The sequence below is a fragment of the Prosopis cineraria genome, unplaced genomic scaffold (genome assembly GCF_029017545.1).
Source record: "Prosopis cineraria cultivar Desert tree isolate PC_DT_omini unplaced genomic scaffold, ASM2901754v1 PC3, whole genome shotgun sequence".
NCBI lineage: Eukaryota > Viridiplantae > Streptophyta > Magnoliopsida > Fabales > Fabaceae > Prosopis > Prosopis cineraria.
The window spans coordinates 31311836-31332772 of record NW_026555334.1 but is presented as its reverse complement, the minus strand read 5'-3'; the positions used below and the strand labels follow the sequence as shown (position 1 = coordinate 31332772).

At 30.5% G+C, this 20937-nt stretch overlaps 1 protein-coding gene across 2 annotated transcripts; it reads right to left on the bottom strand.

The window, feature by feature from the left end:
* Positions 1–102: 102 nt before the first annotated feature.
* On the bottom strand, positions 103–7588 carry LOC129306829 (uncharacterized). 2 transcript variants are annotated; one of them, XM_054947581.1, is made up of 11 exons: positions 7330–7588; positions 6776–6922; positions 6614–6669; positions 5530–5595; positions 5273–5380; positions 4496–4562; positions 4283–4367; positions 3275–3435; positions 2391–2492; positions 1587–1809; positions 103–505 (listed from the first exon to the last, which is right to left on the bottom strand). In XM_054947581.1, exons 1-11 carry the CDS (start codon positions 7366–7368, stop codon positions 372–374), a joined length of 1188 nt encoding a protein of 395 aa, XP_054803556.1. In that variant the 5' UTR covers positions 7369–7588; the 3' UTR covers positions 103–371. The 2 variants fall into 2 exon arrangements, with proteins under 2 accessions (XP_054803556.1, XP_054803557.1); XM_054947582.1 differs by lacking the exon at positions 6614–6669.
* Positions 7589–20937: the final 13349 nt, after the last annotated feature.

Genomic DNA, 20937 nt, shown 5'->3' with positions numbered 1-20937 from the left:
AAATTTGGACCATAATATAGGAATTGTTATGTTAGTCATTCAACCGCTGCAACACCAATTAGCCTAATTGTAATAATAGAAACTAACTTGCAGCAATCAGCATGAAACTTAACATTGTTCTGTGGTTTTTACGTTTTATTCACCATCCTATAACAAAAGACCAAAGTAGCAACTTCAACTCTCAATGACAATCTTGGGCGTCAGTGTGCTTACAGACATGACACGGCAATTATAGCATCTCCATGTATGAAAACCGTAACCTAGAAAGGCTCCCCAGAATGTTATAGTATCCTAATTGTGCAATAACAATTCTATGACAATCTAATTGAACTTAAAATTACAAATTCCAAGCTAGGTAAGACTGCATCTTTTCATTGCAGTATGTGACTTCCATAATCAGAATTGAACTTCTCATATTTGTGGGCATGGAGATGAGCAGACGGCCTTGTGTTCTTCAAAGCAATCTCTATATCTTTAGATCCTATAGGCCCGACTTTAGGCAACTCTGCAAGCCAACAATAACGGATAGTTCATGATGAGTAAAAATAACCTAAAAGCACTGAGTAAAATAAGGAACACCTCCTCCAATGAGAATTTTTCAAAATGAGAAATTAAAGTGAAACGACACTTTTTTTTGTCAATAAAGTGACACTTAAATACCCTTAACTTGTAATACTGATAGCCAAGAACTTTAGAAATAAAAAATCCTCCCTTGGTCCAAAATACTTCAAATCTTACTCAGTCTCCCATTCTAACCAACTGAGCGAGCAATTGGAATACAAGAGTGATAAATTCAGGTGCATGACTGTTCATAAGTGGTAGCAACAAAACTAGAACACGGTAACCACAGCAAATATGAGTGACACTTCAGGAAGCATAAATGGCAAATATTTAAACTTAGAGAAGCTGTAGTTGTAATTTTAGCAAACCAAAGATTAATGACAATTTGTAACTGAAAGAAAACATAATACAACTTTTGAAAGAATATGTGGTAACTTGTGAAACCATTAGTTATCACTATTGCTCCCAGCATAACTCCTAGGAAAACATTGTTTAAGAAGAACACTGCATTATTTCACGGAAGGACAGAAAAGATAATCACGGTAGCACTTAGTTATTAATTATGACTGTGAGCTTCATAGAAGACTCCACTATGCAAAAATAAACTTAAAAAAGGGATTGGAGTTAATGATCCAATTTCCAACTTTCCAGTGCCCTGTATTGCTCAAGAACCTCCGGAGTTGTCAACCTACTCAACGAATGTCATTTGAGATCAACATGTAAACCATGTAATGGTCATACGTGTAAAGTTTTCCGTATCACCATGTGATACTCTAGTTCTTTAGTCAGATAAATCGAACTTCCAAACGAATGACATTTATAGTTATTAAGAGTTGACATGTGAATTTTTGTCATGAACATTGGGTATAATAAACATTGCACAAATTGAAGTTTCTCAATTTGCATGACATATTCTCACTTTTCCACGTTGAAAAGTACACCAAAATTGGCTTAAGTATCAGCATTTCTGTGTGGAGATATCTTCAAAAGTAACTGCATTGCAACAAATGCAGTAAACCTCATACCTTCTTCCTGTACTACCTCTTCTCTCTGTTCAAGCTGTGACATTAAGCGTCTCAATGGCTGCATTGCTGCCTCTTTGCAGAGTAACCGGATATCTGAACCTGAATATCCTTCTGTCTGCTCCGCCAGTAAAGCATAGGGGATCTGCTCCTCGCCATGCTGTGGTGGAAGGTGTTCCTTGAACATTGCTTTTCTTGCTTCTGGTCCTGGAAGTGGCACAAGGATCTTTTGACCATGGTTAAGCGGCAACCACTGGATTAGAATCTACGAAGCACAAAAAAATAAAAATAGAGTTGTGTCTGTGCTCGACATGGATTAGACACCCCATCATACTTTGCAACACTACAAATGTTTCCTAACTGCTGCTTCCATGCCCTCTGTCCATGTCAAGGGACAACACTTCTAGAATTGATACTTTACAACACTTCAAATTCATTGAAGACACTACACATGTTTCCTAATTGCTGCTTCCATGCAATGTCATGCCCTTTGTCCAGGTCAATGTACAACACTTCAAGAATCAAATCATTAAAGCTGCATTTGCAAGTTCAGATTGCTTATTTGGCATCATGCAGTCTGGTGGGCCTCTGTTTATCCATTCTTCAAGCCCAAAGGACTTTCACAAGACAGCACGAGGGAGCATGCAAGGTATATTAATAAATTATTCAAGATTCCCATAATAACTTAAGCTTTGGGATGAGATAGCCCTGACAGTAACATTTCATTGATATTTCTTCCCCAAGACCAATTCTCATTTAGAGGAATTGATGTAAGATGAAGCATGAATAATTACATTGAAAGGATACTCGCTTCTCAAAACGTCGGAGCATGGCTGCATCCAATTCCCAAGGAATATTTGTCGCCGCCAAAACAAAAACAAGTTCATTAGTCCGTGTCAAGCCATCCATCTGCAATCTAACCCAAATGATTAATTTTGAGAAAACTAATATGGCACTTTTCATAATAAATAATTGCATATTGAGATGTGTTGAGACAATTTTTTGAGGGCCCAAATTCCCAAGGAAAAACTGAGTATATCTTACATGTCAATCATAATTAATGTTTCATGGTAACAAATTCATGCATGGATTATTAAGGTAGAGCCACAAAAGTAACATTTTCATAATATATCCAGATAAAAAAGACCAAAGGTCTCTGGTTTAATTTCTATTCTTCTTTTTCATTCTGGTTTGACATTTTTTACAGAATTTTCACATAGATATTAACAATCTTCCTGCATGGTGCAAAGGAAACCAATATAAGAGTATGCAGTATTAGGAAGCAATCAACAAAACTTTGGTGGTGCTGAAAGTCTCTTGAACGATCAAAGCAAATCTTCTAATAACAAGAAAAGGCCACATGCTTCTAATCATCCAAAAAGAGCAGATAACTGATTAGGAATACATTTTCAAATCTACACCTATGACTTCTGAGCTTCATTCCAAAGTAATTTCGTTCTTTAGTGTACATGTGTTTGTGTAGGTGTTCAAAGCATCATCAGGCTGAAGCCTAGCAATCACAGGAAAAAGTTATAAAATGATAATCTCATTTGCTCTCAATTGCTTGGTTTTATGGTGATTGGTGTCTATATTTTTTTAATTTGCGCAGGGTAAATAAACAAAATATTCCTGTTATTGTATTTAAACTGCATGATGATAAATTAATGTTCTGTGAGAGAACCAAGCATCACCTGTATGAGTAGCTCAGTTTTTAACCGTCTACTTGCTTCATGCTCACTGCGCGACTCACCACGCTGACTAATGATTGCATCAATCTCATCAAGAAATATTGTTGAGGGTGCATGGTGCCTAGCAAGCTCAAATAGTACCCTAACTAGCTTCTCTGAATCACCTGCAATATAAGGTAACCTTTGTAAATGCAATAAACTATAACAGAATATAGAAGAAGAAACATTTTACCATCCATCTTTTTTCAAGCCAGATGTGAGATAATTTGTCAAAACATACACGCACACGCGCGCGCGCGCACACACAAAGTAGATAGGAAACAATGAATTTCAAATCAGGTTTCATCACTTAATCAGTGATATGAAATGCATAATCCAATTTTACAAGGATTCGTGACTGCTCCCCATAGCGAATATTTCATTTTCCTAACACAAGGACATGTATAGAGAAGGCAGTGGGAGGCATCAGTGAGAAAAATGGAATGGATAGTTTTGAGCTCTATGAAAAGGGGAAGAGGAAGACCAAAGTCCAAAGAGAGCACTTGGGAAAGTTGTTGAATGAGACTTTTTGGTTAACAATATATTTAAAGGTTTGGTTGTTGATAAAGTATAATGGAACCATGCAATTCATAAGATGGCCTTACCTAATGGGACAGGGCATATTGCTGCTGCTGTTGTGGATTGTGTTAACTTAGATTTTTCAACTATATAATATTACCTTCATGTCAAAATCTGATAAGATGCAATATATTTTCTAAAAGCACACCAGAAATGAATTTTTACATCTGAGTTCATATGCCTTAATTAGTGTTTCATTTGTGGGCAAGTATCTTGTTAAGGAAAACCAGAGGATGAAGGTTCATCAAGTAAACCATCCAAACAAACTAGACCTCAAAAGCAATCCATAAAATTTAACATCACCTAGATTTTGTGCATGTGTGTAAGACATAAACAAGCTTTCAAAAAAGGACAAAAAAAAACAGAAAGAAAGAAAAAAGAAAGGTAACATGCCTCTCCATTTGCTGACAACGGAGGATGCAGAAATATTAAAAAATGTAGTCTTGCACTCTGTTGCGACTGCTTTTGCAAGCATTGTCTGCAACAATTAAACAGGAAATTATGATTATATAAGTAATAAGCACTCATGTTCACACCCACACAACAGTTTAGCCAAACACAGAGTAGGCAAAGGTACAACAATTTTTGAGAGATTGTTACATATACCTTTCCTGTTCCTGGTGGCCCAAAGAGAAGAATACCTTTCCAAGGTGATAATAGACCAGTAAAGTATCTACAAAAGGAAGAAAGATCAACTTGAGTACGGGAAAGGAATTTACATCCTGTATCATCAGAAAACTTGTTCTTCCATTAAATATTGAGGTTTAACAAATCAATCAACAAAGTGTTTCTGAGGACAATTTACTAATTCAGCCATTTTTAGCATCATTATTGATGCATATAGGTGCTCCCCTAAAAAAGATCTTAGAAAATTTGGAAACAGAAAATTTAAAACGAAAAAAAAAAAAAATTGCAGTTCCACCAGTGTTTGTGCTCTGTCATTTTCGAGAAAACTAGTCTACATTGAAGCCATTACAATTAATTGTCCAGGGACCGATCATACTGCAATGTAATGCTGTAGAAACTATATAATTGCCGGACAACTAATGACATGGTTATGGTATGCTTTACAATTTTTGACAGTTTAATCACAAAGATTATGGCCAGCTAGTTTCAGAAATTATAACAAATTCTAGCTGAAAGAATGGTTTTTTTGACCTGGAAATGGTGGTGGTTAACACATAAGGAAACTACACATAATATGTTGCTTACACAGAAATCAATCTTAATGTTTGCAGTATAATTGTTGTCATCTTCAGAAAAAAAATGTAGATAATGTACAAAATGCAACAAAATGATCGCATAACTTTAAAAAAAAAAAATTGTCAACAAGAGGTGAGAGAAAAGGGCGATCCGTAACTACACTGGCCTATCAATACTTACTTGGGATACTTGATTGGCATTACAACAGCCTCTTTAAGTAAGCGTTTGGCCGTTTCTAGCCCCTTTATGCTTTCCCACTTCACATCTGGACTCCCACGAATAATATCCCTGCAAAAGTGATGTTTTAATGATATGCATATGTGAAAAATGGAAATTATAAGATGAAATAAATCATGAAAACCATGATCAGCATATCACATAACGTAATTTATCCAGGAATGACATCTGTGTTGAGCAAGAGAGATAAGGATAATTACCTACTTAAGCTCTCTGCTAAAGTACGCATTTCTGCTGATTCAAGAGGCGGAAGCAAAGACTTCTGACTGAAAATATCAATGGAAATAATTAATATTATCAAAGAATGACAATTAATTTCAAGAACATAAGATACTACCACTGTTTACAGTTGTGAGAAGAGATCATAGGATCAATCTTAGCAATTACTAGGTTAAAGGATACATTGTTTGCAAGCTGTGGATTTTTTTATTTTTTTATTTTTCAATTCATAGGGGGAAACTCAACCATGCAGTGTGTTCATAAACTTCAGCAAACTCACAAATGGCAGCCAAAAAAGAAAAAAGAAAGAAAGAAACTTCATTAACGCAATCCCTCTCTGCACCTGCTTTGACCCGTTTAGAGATCAAGAATTTCAGTCACATCCCACTAATGATAATCTTTTTGTTCATGAAACAAGTGACAAATAATATTACAGTAAATTACTACTAACATGCTAAATTAAACAGCATTGTTGTTTAATAGTTAAAACATAACATTAACGTCGTAAAGCAGGCAACAATCATAGATTAGGATAGAAACAAGTAGGTTGAAATGTATCTTCCTCTTTCACAAAATTATCATATATAAAAGTGCGATCAAGCTTTAAATAATTGAGCCCAAGGTTCCAATAGTAACTAGGGCACAAATGATTTAGTTTTTTATGAAGAGACGATGCAAAGATAGCACATGAAGAGCACACCAGGCCCAAAAAATAATAGTTTTCATAAGCAAGGATTGTACTTGACACTGTTAGCATCTAACAGTTACGTAAGATATTGTAGCATACTGTTAACAAGTCAATAACTAAAAATCGAAACTAATAAAGATAATGGATCTAATTAACGCCTAGCAAATCAATTCTCAATCATAACATAATGCACAATTTAATTTAGCTAATACTGTTTGCTTCACCCCAGCCCCACCTTCCGGTTTTCTCCTCCCCTCTCCCCACCCTTTGCAGTTTACATGATTCCTCACAGTAGAACTGAACTGATTTTAAAGCGTAAATGAGTGCAATACACAACCCAGCAATATAAACCAATGGATCAAGTCAAGGAATCATACGGCCTATCACCAACATTGTTTGGCAAAAAACCATTTGAGTGGTTTAAATTCTGCCCCTGAGACAGAAGAATTAAGCTCAGGTAAGACAAAGCACATTTTAGTGAATTAAAAAAAGTAAATGACCAATTACCAGAGGAAAAAAAATTATATCAGACATATTACTTGGTTCTGAAACTGCTCATAGATAGCCGTATCCGATGTCCTTCTGGGATGTAGATTACCATTTCCATTACTGATGGTATTATCAGTCTTGCCATTCTCCAAGATTCTCTTCCTACCAAACTTGGCGTCATAGAACAATTTAAAATCCTAGAGATGCAACAGACAGCAGAAACAAGATTATAATGCTATTCGCTAGATCAAGATTTGCAATTACAACAAGCCGATCGAAACATAACTAGAAAAAACAAAAAGGAAAAAGGAAAACAATCGAACGTATGATTTTTCAATGAAGCCTGTATGCCAGTAAGAAACGATACTACGCCACGTACATTTGCATAGCCAAAAAATTGGCAAAAATATTGAGAGAGACACAGAGAGAGAGAGAGAGAGAGAGAGAGAGAGAAATGAATTCTCCTTCGAATGCATGTAAATAATTGTTCATCAAGTTTCAGCTAAAATCAGTTCAAAGCTTAGAGTTAACAAGAGTCTGAAATCCTGAATTCAGCGCGATTATAAGTGTATTCAAATTCCAATCGAAATTTACAAAATAAGACCTGGAAGGACCATCGAGTGGGCATTGGTTCGTCGGACATGTTTCCGGTGAGTGAAAAGAGCGAGAGTCAGAGAGATTCAAAATGCTGGCCTCCCAAGCTCAGGGCCTGAATCGAGCAAGTTACTGGAAGCTCAGCTGATAAAAGCTAATGACCGAGTGGAATAAGCAACAGATGAGACGAGAGAGAGGCGGAGCTCAAGACCTCAAGCACGTGTTGATGAGGATCCTTTCTTCAGTTTCTTGTTTCTATAGTCGTGGAATTTTTTTTGGTTAATTTCTCTCGGGAAGGTACATAATTCCCCTATTTTATATCTTAATTTTCTAATATCACATAATACTCCACGCACGAGATCTGCTGTCCGTGTCTCTCCGGGGAGTGGAGTCTCTCCACTTTTTTTCCTCCACTCCCTCAATTCCATAGTTTAAATTATTTTATTAAATAATTTTTTTAAATAATAAAATTAATGAATAATAAAGATTAAAAAGTGAAAGGAAATGGAGAAGGAAGTGAAGAAACCCTCTCCCCTCTCCCCCGCGAGCCTGCTGCCCCTTGCCTAGCTCTCCTCAATTCTTTTATTCATTCTTTTTCAGCCGTTCCACTCTCATTTACAGTGTAAATTGCGTATAAGTCGAGTTGATAAATGATAATTTTATATATTTTTATTCTTTTAATTTAGATTTTTAAATATTTATTTGAGGTTAATTGAGTTTAATTAGATATTATTTAATTTTCTTAGCCAATATTCAGTTTTGAGATTTTAACTAACTAAATCTTTGATTTTAAAATATAAATAATATCTTTAATATTTTTGCACAGGTGCTATTTAATTTTATTTTATTTGTACAGATTTTCTAGATTCAATTTGAAAGATATTGATAGAGAATATTTTGGATAAGAAGAATATGGGCATGCTTGGAGATCAAATCAAGAATTAAATCTTCAAAATTTTGTTTATATTTATCTTGGGTATTTTAGTGTAGTTTTCATTTAGGGTTATTTAAGGTAGTTTTTTTTTTTTTTATTAAATTATTAAGTTTCAAGTTGGAAGAGGCGTACGAACACAGCACAATACATGTATATAAAGCAAGCCGCACGCACGGGAGGAGAAAAAATCACGATTTTTTTGACGGAGAAGAGAAGAAAGGACAGCAATCGCAGTTCAATTTTTTTCCTTCAATACAGGCGATGGCCTCTCTTATTTTTATCTCATATTATTTGATTTTTAATTTTATGATAGTAATTTTTTTTAGTGTGATCAATTATAAATCATGATCCTAAATTTTAATCAGAGTCCTTAATATTTAGAGAAAATTTTATTCTAGCTTTATTTCAATTTCCTCTTCTTCTTCCTACCTCTAAATGTTATGCTTTAATTACTATTATTAATTAGAGTAGCTTTATTGTATAATTTTTGAGTTATAAATTTTATCTGAGGTTTTACTTGCTATAATTGATTGATATAGCATTATAAGAGTAATTTGGCCTAGCTTTGGTGATTATCCATGCTTTATTTCTGGTATGGCTAACATAGAACAGTTGTTAGGTTGTGGGTTAAAGGAGATCTCAATTAATCTATAACTTAATCTCTTGTTTAATTCTTGAATGATAATTTGAGAAATATATAATAAAATCAGAATAATAAAGGTAAATAAAATTAATTTAAATTGTAGGCGAGGAAGATTAAATTTAGGTGATTGGATTGTGATTGATTGCACTACTTGTTCTTGATAATTTTCTCAATTGAATTTTCTTTATTTATCTAATTTTAATTTAGATTTTTTTAATTTCATTATAAAACCCCCCATTTTTTTAGCTTTTCATAATTATAATTTAAATAGTTACTCTATTGACTCTTAGAGAGACGACCTAGGTTGCGCTTTACTGCAAAATCTAGTTTTTATTAATTTTGGTGCTATTCAACAGTAATGTCACGAGTCAAACAAGGAAGACCGGGTGTGTGCAACAGTACTATTTTGCTCATTTATTGACTACGCAACAAAATTATTGATTGAACCATATTTTTTGCTTTTACGCCCATACTTCCTCTATTGTGAAGGATATTATATCAATTAAAACTACTTTTGATTTCCTGAAGTCCGTGAGTGTTGGTGATGAGAATTTGTTTTCATCAAGCATTATAGAATCTGCCGCTGCTTACTTGGAATCAAAATATGAGCTGGCTTTATGAGCTGGGGAGGTCATATGGATTGTTAAAATCTCAATTTAACAGGATCATCCTCCTGAAGACTTGATGGCGCAAGAGGACGCTCTTGGTGTGGGACAGATACATATCTGTAGAATGTAATACTTGATCCTAGCTGGGTCTCTTCCTATTTTAATGAAAGAAAACCTCTATTTAACCCTTTACAAGGATGTATGTGTTGGTGATAACCATTTTAGTGGACCTTTGTTACTTTTGGACTTTGCATGTTTTTTGGGTTTGCCCAGTTTTTTTTAAGAAAAATATAAAAAAACCACGCTTAGGTTAAGTGTTCCGTCTTTTTTTTTTTTTGGTACATATTAGGTTAAACGTTAGAGACATAAACTTTTCCTCTGCTCTTGCCCAAAAAACCAAAACACAGATCTCCTTGTTTTCATTAATTTGGTCCACGCCCAACAACTTTTTGGACGTGACCATTGGCCCAAAGGAAAACGAGTGCAAAGAAAGGCCCGTCTTAACATGTGGAGTGAGGGTAATTGAATTGAATCCGTTATAAATAGCGGGATCCTTTTTTATTTTTTTGCCAAAAGGGTTCACATATATTCTTGTTCCAGTTTGATAATTAAACACACGTTCAATTGGTTAAAAAAAAATTGAGTCATAATTTATAAATTCATGTGTTCAAATCCCATTATAGATGCGAGGACTTTGCTAACTATCTATATATCATCACAACAAATATTTTACAATTTTATAATTAATATTTTTATGTATCAAGTGTATTCCTTAACTTATGTGCTATTACATTAAAAGGACTATATTTTAAAATAGATGGAGTAATAAATTACACTTTGAAATAACATGACTTATTTGCATTGTACGTATTTCCTATACATGATACATAGAAAACTTTTATTTAATTTGATGAAAAAGAATGTGATGATGATAGTGAATGATGGGAAAGCAGTTTGGAAATGGTTCTCTACTTGACAGTTAATCTAGGTTATGTTGGTCTTTGTAATACAGGACAGATTAAGAGTTGGGGGAAAAAAAAGAACATTAATATTTGCATTACTTCACATTATATTTCAGTCAAAATTTTCTTTACTCAAACACTTTGGTCCTATTTGATTATTAAAAATAAATAAAACAGAATATATTAAAAAAACAGTACAAATATGAACTAAATTACTTTGTTTTATTGTAAGTATAATGAAACTTATTAATATATACTATAAATATAAAAATTATCACATTTTTCAAGAATTAATTTCATAAATCTTAATTTCTAACTCTATAAATTAAGTTATCTATTTTTTTTATGAATGTGGTTTATTATTTTTTTCTCGTCTTCATTAAAGATTGCTGTTGATGCCTTAAGTTACAATGAGAAGCTATAGTACGTAAAACAAGCTTAAGTATGGAGTGTAAAGGGAAGTAAAAGTCTACAAGATGTTCTTTTCAAGTCTCATCATGTCAATTTGGGGCCGGACATCATGCATACAACAATTAATAATTGACATACGAGGGACGGAATAACTACTATAAAATCAATAAGAGAATTCTCAATTAACACCTAGAAATTCATTCATTATTCTGGTCGTTAAAATCTACTAGTGATGGTGACGTGACAACAAAATTGGACCCACAGGTCTCCATACAAAAAGATAATATGTTTCCCAGGACCATTCTAATTAGGGCTGCATAAAAAACTGAATGAAACTGAACTTTAACCTAACCGAAGTCCTGATTCTTTTTATAAAAAGGACTGGGTTAGGTAACCCATAGTTCGGTCTAGTCCTGTGAAAATCTGAAGATTTGGGATAAGACTGGAAGACTCCTGTTAGTCCAATACTCACTTGGCCTTTTTTTTTTCTTTTTTTTCTCTATGATGACCAATAATCTATTTCAACTTAACAAATTCAATTAAGATAATAAAAACACTTATAATCATAATAAATTCATAATAATTTCTAACACCAAGAAAATAATATTTTAGTTACAGTCCAAACTTCAAATGATTTAAATACATAACTTCAATAAAAAATCAAAGGAAAGACCAAAAATAGATCAGAGAAAAAAAATCAGCAAGAACAGAAGTAATAAAAATCAGCCACAGACATGTTCCTTCAAAGTTCGAACAAATCAAAATCTGAGTGCAAAGTGCAAGGCAAGGGCTAGGGCTTTGGCGCACTGAAAAATTAAGAATGAGAGCAAAGTTGAGTGAGTGGCTGAGACGCTAAGTGCTGTTGAGTAACAGTGTTGAGGTTTTTTTTTCGATCAAAGTGCAAAGTGCAAAGCAAGATTAAGACTTTTTTTTCTAAGGCTTATTAATTAATAATTTATAAATTAATTTTAATTATATTAAAATAATTATATATGACCAAATTGGACCACTTAGTCCAGATGCTTGGTCTCTAGTCTGGTCTTACCGAAAAATCAGTCCTGTCTTTTTGGTTTTTTTGGTCCTATAGGACTAGCATTTTATAGGATTGGACAGGACTGAATTTTCATAGGTCGAATCGGACCGAACGAAACCACGAGACTTTTGCACAGCCCTAATTCTAGCTCAAAATCATATGACGTACACTATTATAAAAATAAATTTTTAATGACATTTAAAATTTTAATTTTATAATATTTATAAAACATTATAAAATTTAATATTATCTTAAATTTTAGATAATATTTTATTAATTAATTAAACGTCACAAGAAGCTAACAATAATAGTGGCATTTTTCAAAAAAAAAAATAACACCTCTTTACTTACTTTAAAAAAAAAAAGAGGTGACGTTTTTTGCAGGAAAAGCCACCTCTCTACTTACTTTTTAAAAAATAAAAAAAAGAAAGGTGGTGTTTTTTTACAGGAAACATCACCTCTCTTTGCTCAATTTTTTAAAAAATAAAAAGAGATAAGTGGCGTTTCTTGTATAAAAAATGTCACTTATCTCCTTTTATTTTTTTAAAAAATAAAAAATACTATTTTTTTAAATATATATATAATTTTTTATAAATCTATTAATTCATATACATAATTTTTTTAGTAAATACATAGTTAATTTATGTAATAAAATTTAATCATATAATTAACAAAAATAAATAATCAATTTCATACTATGAAAAACTACAATAAATTTAGCAAGATCATAAAAAATTAAAAATTAAAAAAAATATAAATTAAACATTAGTTAAGAGATATAATAAGGTTTATTAGCAATTTTTGTAATAAAGTTGTAAAAAATAATACTTACAACAAAAATAAATAAACAATAAAATTGAAAAAAAAATTATGAATAATGTTCAATAAGTTTCTTCCTCAATGATTAGTAAAGATTATCATAATTACCTTTTTGAAAGTTTAAAACTTGACAAAATCAAATTATTTATTACTGAATACACAAAGATTAAGATCTCATTATCTGTTCCTCAGATCTGAATAAAGATTTATATTTAGAGAATTATTTTGCCAACAAATATGCTTGATAGCAAATTAAAAGAACAAACCCTTCAATAATGGAAAGAAAAATTGTCAACTGAAGATAAACAGCAGCAAAACTGTAAAGATCCATGTATATATATATATATGGATAGGTAGCTAAGAGGTAATAGAAATTTAAAAAAAAAACCTGTTATTAGTATACAAATACAAGCAATCTTAACTAAAGAAGATGACGAGAGCACCTTCAACAATTAAAGAATAGATAGCTCATGGATTATAAGAGAGAAGAGTGAGTGGCTAGATGAAGAGAACAACTTAGATGAAAAAACTTAGGGTTTCAAAATTTAAATAAGAATTAAAAACTATCCATAATTTTTAAAAATAATTAAAACTCACAGTAGTGGCATTTATTTATGGAAGAAATGACACCTCTCTAATTTTTTAAAAAATTAAACTCATTGATAAAAAATTAATTTTGAAACATGAAAATGCCACCTCTCTCATTTAAATAATTTTTTAATATTTAAAAGTAAATAAATAATATTTAATAATTATACATTTTAAAAATAAAATAATAAAAAAGGAAGAGAGGTGGCATTTTTAAGTTTGGAAATTCCACCTCTCTTCAATTATTTTTTAAATATTATTATATATTTGTTATAAATACTTAATAACCAAATTATAAGGAAATAATTTTTTAATATGATGAAAGAAATTTTTAAATCAATAAGAGAGTATCCAAAATGAAATTTTCAAGCATGTAATCTCTCTTATTTTATTTATTAAATGATATGATATGCTATTTAAAATTACTTCTTTAATAAATTATAATAAATAATTATTTAATCTAATAAAATAAAATATTAAATCAATAATAGGGCAGAGAGGTGGCATTTTTAAGTTGAAGAAATGCCACCTCTCTGCATTTAAATTATTAGATAATAATACATATTAATAATTAATATCAATTAAATAATTTATAATAAAATAATATTTTATCTTATGATAAAATATAGAAAAATGAAGAGAGTTTGAAAATGCCTCCTCTCTTCAAATATTTTTTAAATATTTTTATATATTAGTTATAAATACTTAATAAGTAAATTATAATGTAATAATTTTTAATATGATAAAACAAATTTTTAAATCAATAACAGGGTAGAGAGGTAGTGTTTTCAAGCTAAAGAAATTCCCCCTCTCTGCTTTTAAATTAGTAAATAATAATACATATTAATAATTAATATTAATTAAATAAATTATAATAAAATAATATTTTATCTTATAATAAAATATAGAAAAAGGAATAGAGGTGGCATTTTCAAGTTTGGAAATGCCTCCTCTATTCAATTATTTTTTAAATATTTTTATATATTAGTTATGAATACTTAATAAGTAAATTATAATGTAATAATTTTTAATATGATAAAACACATTTTTAAATTAATAAGAGAATATAGAGAATGATATTTTCAAACACAGCAAACGTGGCCTCTCTTATTTTATTTATTAAATGATGTGATGTTCCATTTAAAATTATTTCTTTAACAAATTATAATAAATAATTATTTAATCTGATAGAATAAAATATTAAATCATTAATAGGGTAGAGAGGTGGTATTTTCAAGCTAAAAAAAATGCCACCTCTCTGCTTTTAAATTATAGAGGTGTTTACGGGATGGGATAGGTCTGGGACAATTTCGTCCAGTGTCCCGTCTAAAAAAAAGATCGGAACTGAATTTTGATCTTGTGTCCCGTCCTATTTTGAAATTTATCCCATCCCGTTAGGAGTTGAGATGGGACCAGAACAAGACCAGGACGTTCCGCCAATGTTTATTAAAATTTTAAATCATATAATTTATTAAGTTTAAAATCAAAACAACACAAGTACATAAATTACAACAATTTAAAGTTAATTATTGAATTACATTAATCACAACTACACATTATAATAGCAAATACAAGTAATTTTTAGGTTACAAGAATAGCAATAACTGACAAGTCAAGCACAATATTAAATCATTGCTCTTCTACTTTAGTAAAATGTACTAAGCTAATTACTCTTATGAAAATAAAACAAGAAATACATTATAAATAAAAGTTATTAAATAGATAGATATAAGAATAAATTATATTAATATAATTAATATATTATAAAGAAATATATCATCAGGTTTACTCAATTTCATTAAAAATTATCAATATAAAAAATTTTAGTTTTAAACAAGAATTACAAGTATTAAAATTATAATTGATATAATTAATATGAGTATAAATTATATTAATATAATTAATATATTTAAAATAAAAAATAATGTGTATATAATATTCGAGACAGGATGAGACGTCCCGATGGTAATCTCGTGTCCCGTTCCATCCCGAACTCCTTTCCTCTCCCATTTCATAAAGTCTCGTTTCGATTATTTTTGGATCAAAACAAGACCCGCCCCAGATATGGTTGGGACAATATCAGACTAATCGAGACAAGTCCAAGCTAAACACTCTTATTAAATTATTGGATAATAATACATATTGATAATAATATCAATTAAATAAATTATAATAAAATAATATTTTATCTTATAATAAAATGTTGAAAAAGGAAGAGAGGTGGCATTCCTCTCTACTTTTAATTGTAAAAAAAAATATTAATTTAATGAAAAAGAAGAGAGGTGACGTTTTGCCTTTCTTGAAACGCCACCTCTTTTTATTTATTAAAATTGTATATAAAAAAATAAGTTATAAATGGTGGCATTTAAAATAAAAGATGTCACCTCTCTGCTTCAACTTTAATGTCAGTGGTGTTTTATTTTTTATTATTATAAAATGTATGTTACTGAATTTTATTTATGTAGTAGTGATAATTGGTTTCCTCGAGACTAGTTTCCACAAATTACATATTACAAAGGAATTAATTAAGTGGCATGTTTGACTATTTGTGAAAATCAAAATAATTTCTTTTAAGGTGGGGGAAAACGATGGATTACTCCATTTTCTTAGGTGTGATGTATATATTGTCCATTTTTACTGAGGCTGTGATGCATGAACTGGTCCATTAATTCATTCTGAAAAAAATTATAAGAAATTGTCCTGATCATTCATTAATACGGTCCGATTGATAAGACTGAAATAAATAGCCTGTGCTGTGAGATATGACTTCAAGTGTTTCTATACGAAAGCCGAAATGATAAAAGATTTTGACTGAGTGATTATAAAAGCTAAATGATCTGAGTTCAATGAACTTGGCAGCGTCAAAGGACAGCAAGTGGCAAGCCTGTCTCCCTTTTATTGACCAGCATGTATCTAATATTCTGAAGGGATAAATATCAGATTCCTGACATAATCTGGTAACACATACCTTGCACTTGGAGAGATTATATACAATGAACAGTGAACCATTTTTCTTTTCTTTTTTTTCCCATACTATCTTTTTAATCACCTTAAGTTCAATTTTTGTTACGTGGGATCAAAATATGGGTCCCTATATGTCCACCACAGAATATAGTTTAAGTTTGAGAGAGAGAGAGAGAGAGAGAGAGAAGGAGAGACTTATGGGACCTAAAAGTCTTGAGATTTTCTTATGGGTCCAAATTATTTTAGAGCATGAGACGTGTGGCATGAATTTAAATTTGGTGAGTAATATGAATTCATCCAATGAATATCTTACATGGCACGATAGTTAGAAAATCACTGGTTTAATTTAATTGAATGAGTGTTGGAGATTTTCTCGTGTATTTATATGTGTGTGTGTGATACTCAAGAAATATCAAATCTTACTTCTCATATTAGGTCAGACTAGATTGCAAATCAGATTATTAGTAGTTGTTTTGAATTTTTAGAGGAGACAACATGTGTAAGGGATACTCTTATCATGAGGGTTGTTCTAAATTTTTGAAGGAAAATATATTTTAATAATTTTCAAATGTCAATTAAATCCAATAAATATAATTGGAATTAATCTTATCAAATGAATTGATTTGGGCCACCCACCGGATCAAAATCCTATATACAAACACACACCATTGAGCGCAACTTTAAGCTTGACTACTACTTTAATTTGGTCGTAATATAATGGAGCATAGTTAGTTGACTTGGATCCTCTTCAATAAATTAGCGAAGTTGATCGAACAACAGATATATTCCCGTACTGTACATTTAGCTTTCTTTATATACATGCATATACAAACACATGCTTACAAACATGCATACATAAACACTTACATATGCAAGAAAAGATTTTTATGCTGAACATACGTATTGCTAATTAATAATCAACTTCAAGGGTTGAGGGCATACTTAGTTTCAAGTTAGAAACGTCGTATCATGGTCAGTTTTATTTTTATGTTGGAAACTACCGTTAACTTGATTTTAAATATACTCTCTACGGCGCCTATTACAAGGCATAGTTATATCTCACTTAAATCAAGAAAAAGTAGTTAAATTATTAATTTTGCTTGAAAAATAATAAACTTTCAATTTTTTATACTATGGAAATAATTTTCAATTTCACTCCTATTTAAAAGATTTTTTTTTTGAAATTGCATTACATAAATAAAAGTAATATTAAAAAATATAAACGTTTTATATTAACAATAAACAATATTTATAAAATAGCCTATAATAGATATAAGAGGGAGTATATAGGCAATGGTATCCCAAGTTAGTTTTGCCATGGGCAAAAGGAATCTTGTGCTACAAGAAACGACAGGCAGACGCCAACTTCCACAAAATGGGCACTTCCCTTCTCAAATTGCGCGATAGGTCAAGGAAATACTGCCTTGGGTCCAAATTATAAAAAAAAAATTTCCCAACTCATGGTTCAAGATATAAAACTTGATAGGTTTTGACATTTTTTTTTATTTAACGTAGTTTGTTATATAAATTTATTAGTATATATTATTAGTATATATTAAATTTTCTCCACTTTTCATTATGGTTAAAACTTTATTGATCTGTAAGAGATTTATGCTTTCTTATGTTATAGTATTTCATTAAAAAAATTATCTCTCTCATTTGATTTATTATTGACAGCTGGAAAAAGTGATAAAAAAGAAAATTTATGTTAATTATAACTAAAAATAAGGATATAACTGAATTTTATTAATATTTAAATTATAATTAAAAATGTCTTATATTTTGAATCGGAAAAAATATTTCTAATTCAAACTCTCTCTTTCTCTATATATAACTTGAGCCCATCATAAATTGGTTGAAATATTGCTTTGATCCAATAAAAATGTGTTCAATTTATTAATTACATTCCCACCAATCCTCAAAGTAAGAGCCATTTGCCTGGTGGGGGAGCTTGTTTTATTAGTCCTAAATGCAAGATTCACTACTGCAAAATTATTGATATATAATATCATTAAAAATAATAGTTTTAAAAAAGTTCTTCACTTAAAAAAAGGCGAGTAATGATTGCAAAATAAATAACAGGTGTTTTAAACACCGTCATTTATTTCATTAACATATATGACGGGTGTTTTAACACCCATCATATAAAGCTTCAAATTTTGCCTCTTAAAAAAATTTAAAATTAATATCAACATAAATGACGATCTTCCTAAACCCTCATCATTTATATTGATGACATTATATGATGGGTGTTTTAACACCCCTCATATAATGTTTAAGTTTTAAAATTTAAAGTAAAAATGAGATTTTATATAACGGGCACTTGAAATGCCCGTCATATAAAGTCATTATAATATGCTTTTGGAATGCCCTCATATAAAGTGGAATAAATGAAGGGCATTTAAATGGCCTTTATTCATTCTTGTTTATAATTTTTTTAGTTTCTTCCATTTCATATTCTCTCTTGCGCACCTAATGAATTCCCTCTCTTCTCTTCTTCACTTTCATACGAAATTACAAGTAAACCCTCAAAGTGACTTCATTTCTATAGTCGACCATCATCCCCCACCTCCATCGTGTTTCCGCCATCGTCCTCACTGTCGTTCGTTGTGCCCTAAGTTTACCATTGTGTTTCAACCCATTTTCTTCCAAGGTGCCTTTTTTTTCATGTTTTCTACCATTTCTTCAATGTCCTTTGACTTTTTTGCTGTGGAAATAATTTATTCTTTGTTTTGTAGAGTTTTATTGCTTGAATTTACATAGTTAACTTTCTGTGCATATTGTTGCTTGATTTTGGTAATGTGGGTTGTCAAAATTGATAATATATGATGTGTTCTTAGCTTGAGGATGCTAATGGAGGTTATGGGTAGCCTCAGAATAATTATGAGGATGAAAATGAGTGATTGAAATGCATATTCATGATGACTGTATTTTTTTTTTGAATTTTGAACGAATTTTTTGAATAATATTTTTTAAAATTATATACCTTATTTGATTTGGATAGTTTTATCTTAGAAACTACATATTGAAATATAATAGTATGCTAAATTTTATTACAATTGGAGTTGATTTGAATGACCAAAAGTAATGTGTAGTTTTTCTAAAAATTATAACTATTTTGTTGAGATTTTAACAATTGCTATAATAAATGATATTATCTTGGTATTAGATTACTATTGTAAGGTATGAATAACATTAGAATGATAAATGAGACAAAAAACAATGATTGAAATTGATGTTTATGGTATTTTTCTTTTTTTTTATGATTTTTCAATGAATTTTTTTTTTGGAATTGTATATGGCTAAAAATGTCATTTTGTTGGATTTTGTTGCTATTGAGATTGCATATGATTGAATTTAGCTTATTGAAATAGATGTTAGGTTTAAAAAGCAAGTTTAAACCTAGGAAATACTTATTTTTATGACATTATGCTGCCAAATTTTTTTTTACATAGAGTATAGTCAATTGCATTTTTAATCAATTTATCATTCATTTCTTCTCCATATTTGTTTTTTTCTATTTTTGTAGGTAAATAACTTCTTAAAAAAGTATTGATCTTAGTGGACCTAGCAATACTGATCCTAGCATTAACATGAATGACCAGCAAATTCAATAAGAAGCAAATCAAATAACGAGGGAATTGACATTGATGAGTGATGTAAATAGGAGAAGGACCACTGGACCAAAAATATGAGTTTGAATGGAATTACAAAGGTAACCTATCAAGCTTAACAAAAATAAATTTATCAGCTACATAGGGATTGTAGCAAAGGCAAATGTGCCTATTACAATTAGGAGTTAGAACGATGTTAGTCTAGTAATAAAGAATTATATTTGGGAGAAAGTAGAGGTAAAATACTTTACTCATAATCATTATAATTACTTGACTGTAAATCTAAGTAATTTCCTTATTTTATAGTCAACGTTCACAATTGATGCTAGTCGAATGAAATTTTTCATTCAACAAGTGGAAAGGCAATGCAGACATTTTAGTATTTCGTTAGAATGAAATACATTAAAAAATTGATTGAAAACATTAGTGCTGAAATTTTTGAAATCTCACAAGAACAATGGGATGAATTTATCGTCCAACATTTTGAGGGGCAATTCCAAGTAAGAACTATAATTTTTTATTATCAATATATATATATATATTATATGATTTTATGTGTTTTGCATAGGAATTGAGCAACAACAAAAAATTGCATGAGAAAGATATATACCCATACAAGAAAGGATGCATAGGATATGCAGGAATTGAACAGTAAATGGTATGTGAATATTTAAGCTATATCATTTTATTTTATTTTATTGATATGTGCACTATTAATGTTCAACTTTATTTAAATGCGTAGATTGAGCGAAAGGGTTCAGGAGCAAGTTTTATTTCACGTCATAAACTCTTCATAGAGGCTCGGACCAATAAAGAAGAAAATATTGTTGACAAACTTGTTCAGGAACTTACCAACAAATATGTAAGTATATTATTTTAATATTGTCATTTTTTTATAATCAATTAATAAACTTAATTTTTCACTATATGTTGCACATATTGAGATAGAGAAAAGTGGCCTACCTGATAATGGAGATGTCTTAGGCAAGGCACTAGGTAATCCTAAACACTTTGGTCGGGTTAAGGGTTATGACTTCGGTGC

What these genes read in the sequence shown, in the direction of transcription:
- LOC129306829 (XM_054947581.1), bottom strand. Translation starts at nt 7,368, where the DNA reads ATGTCCGACGAACCAATGCCCACTCGATGGTCCTTCCAG. An exon ending in CCACTCGATGGTCCTTCCAG is followed by an intron (nt 6,923 to 7,329) that starts GTCTTATTTTGT and finishes TTGCATCTCTAG; the next exon opens with GATTTTAAATTGTTCTATGA. An exon ending in TTAGCAGAGAGCTTAAGTAG is followed by an intron (nt 5,381 to 5,529) that starts GTAATTATCCTT and finishes TCACTTTTGCAG; the next exon opens with GGATATTATTCGTGGGAGTC.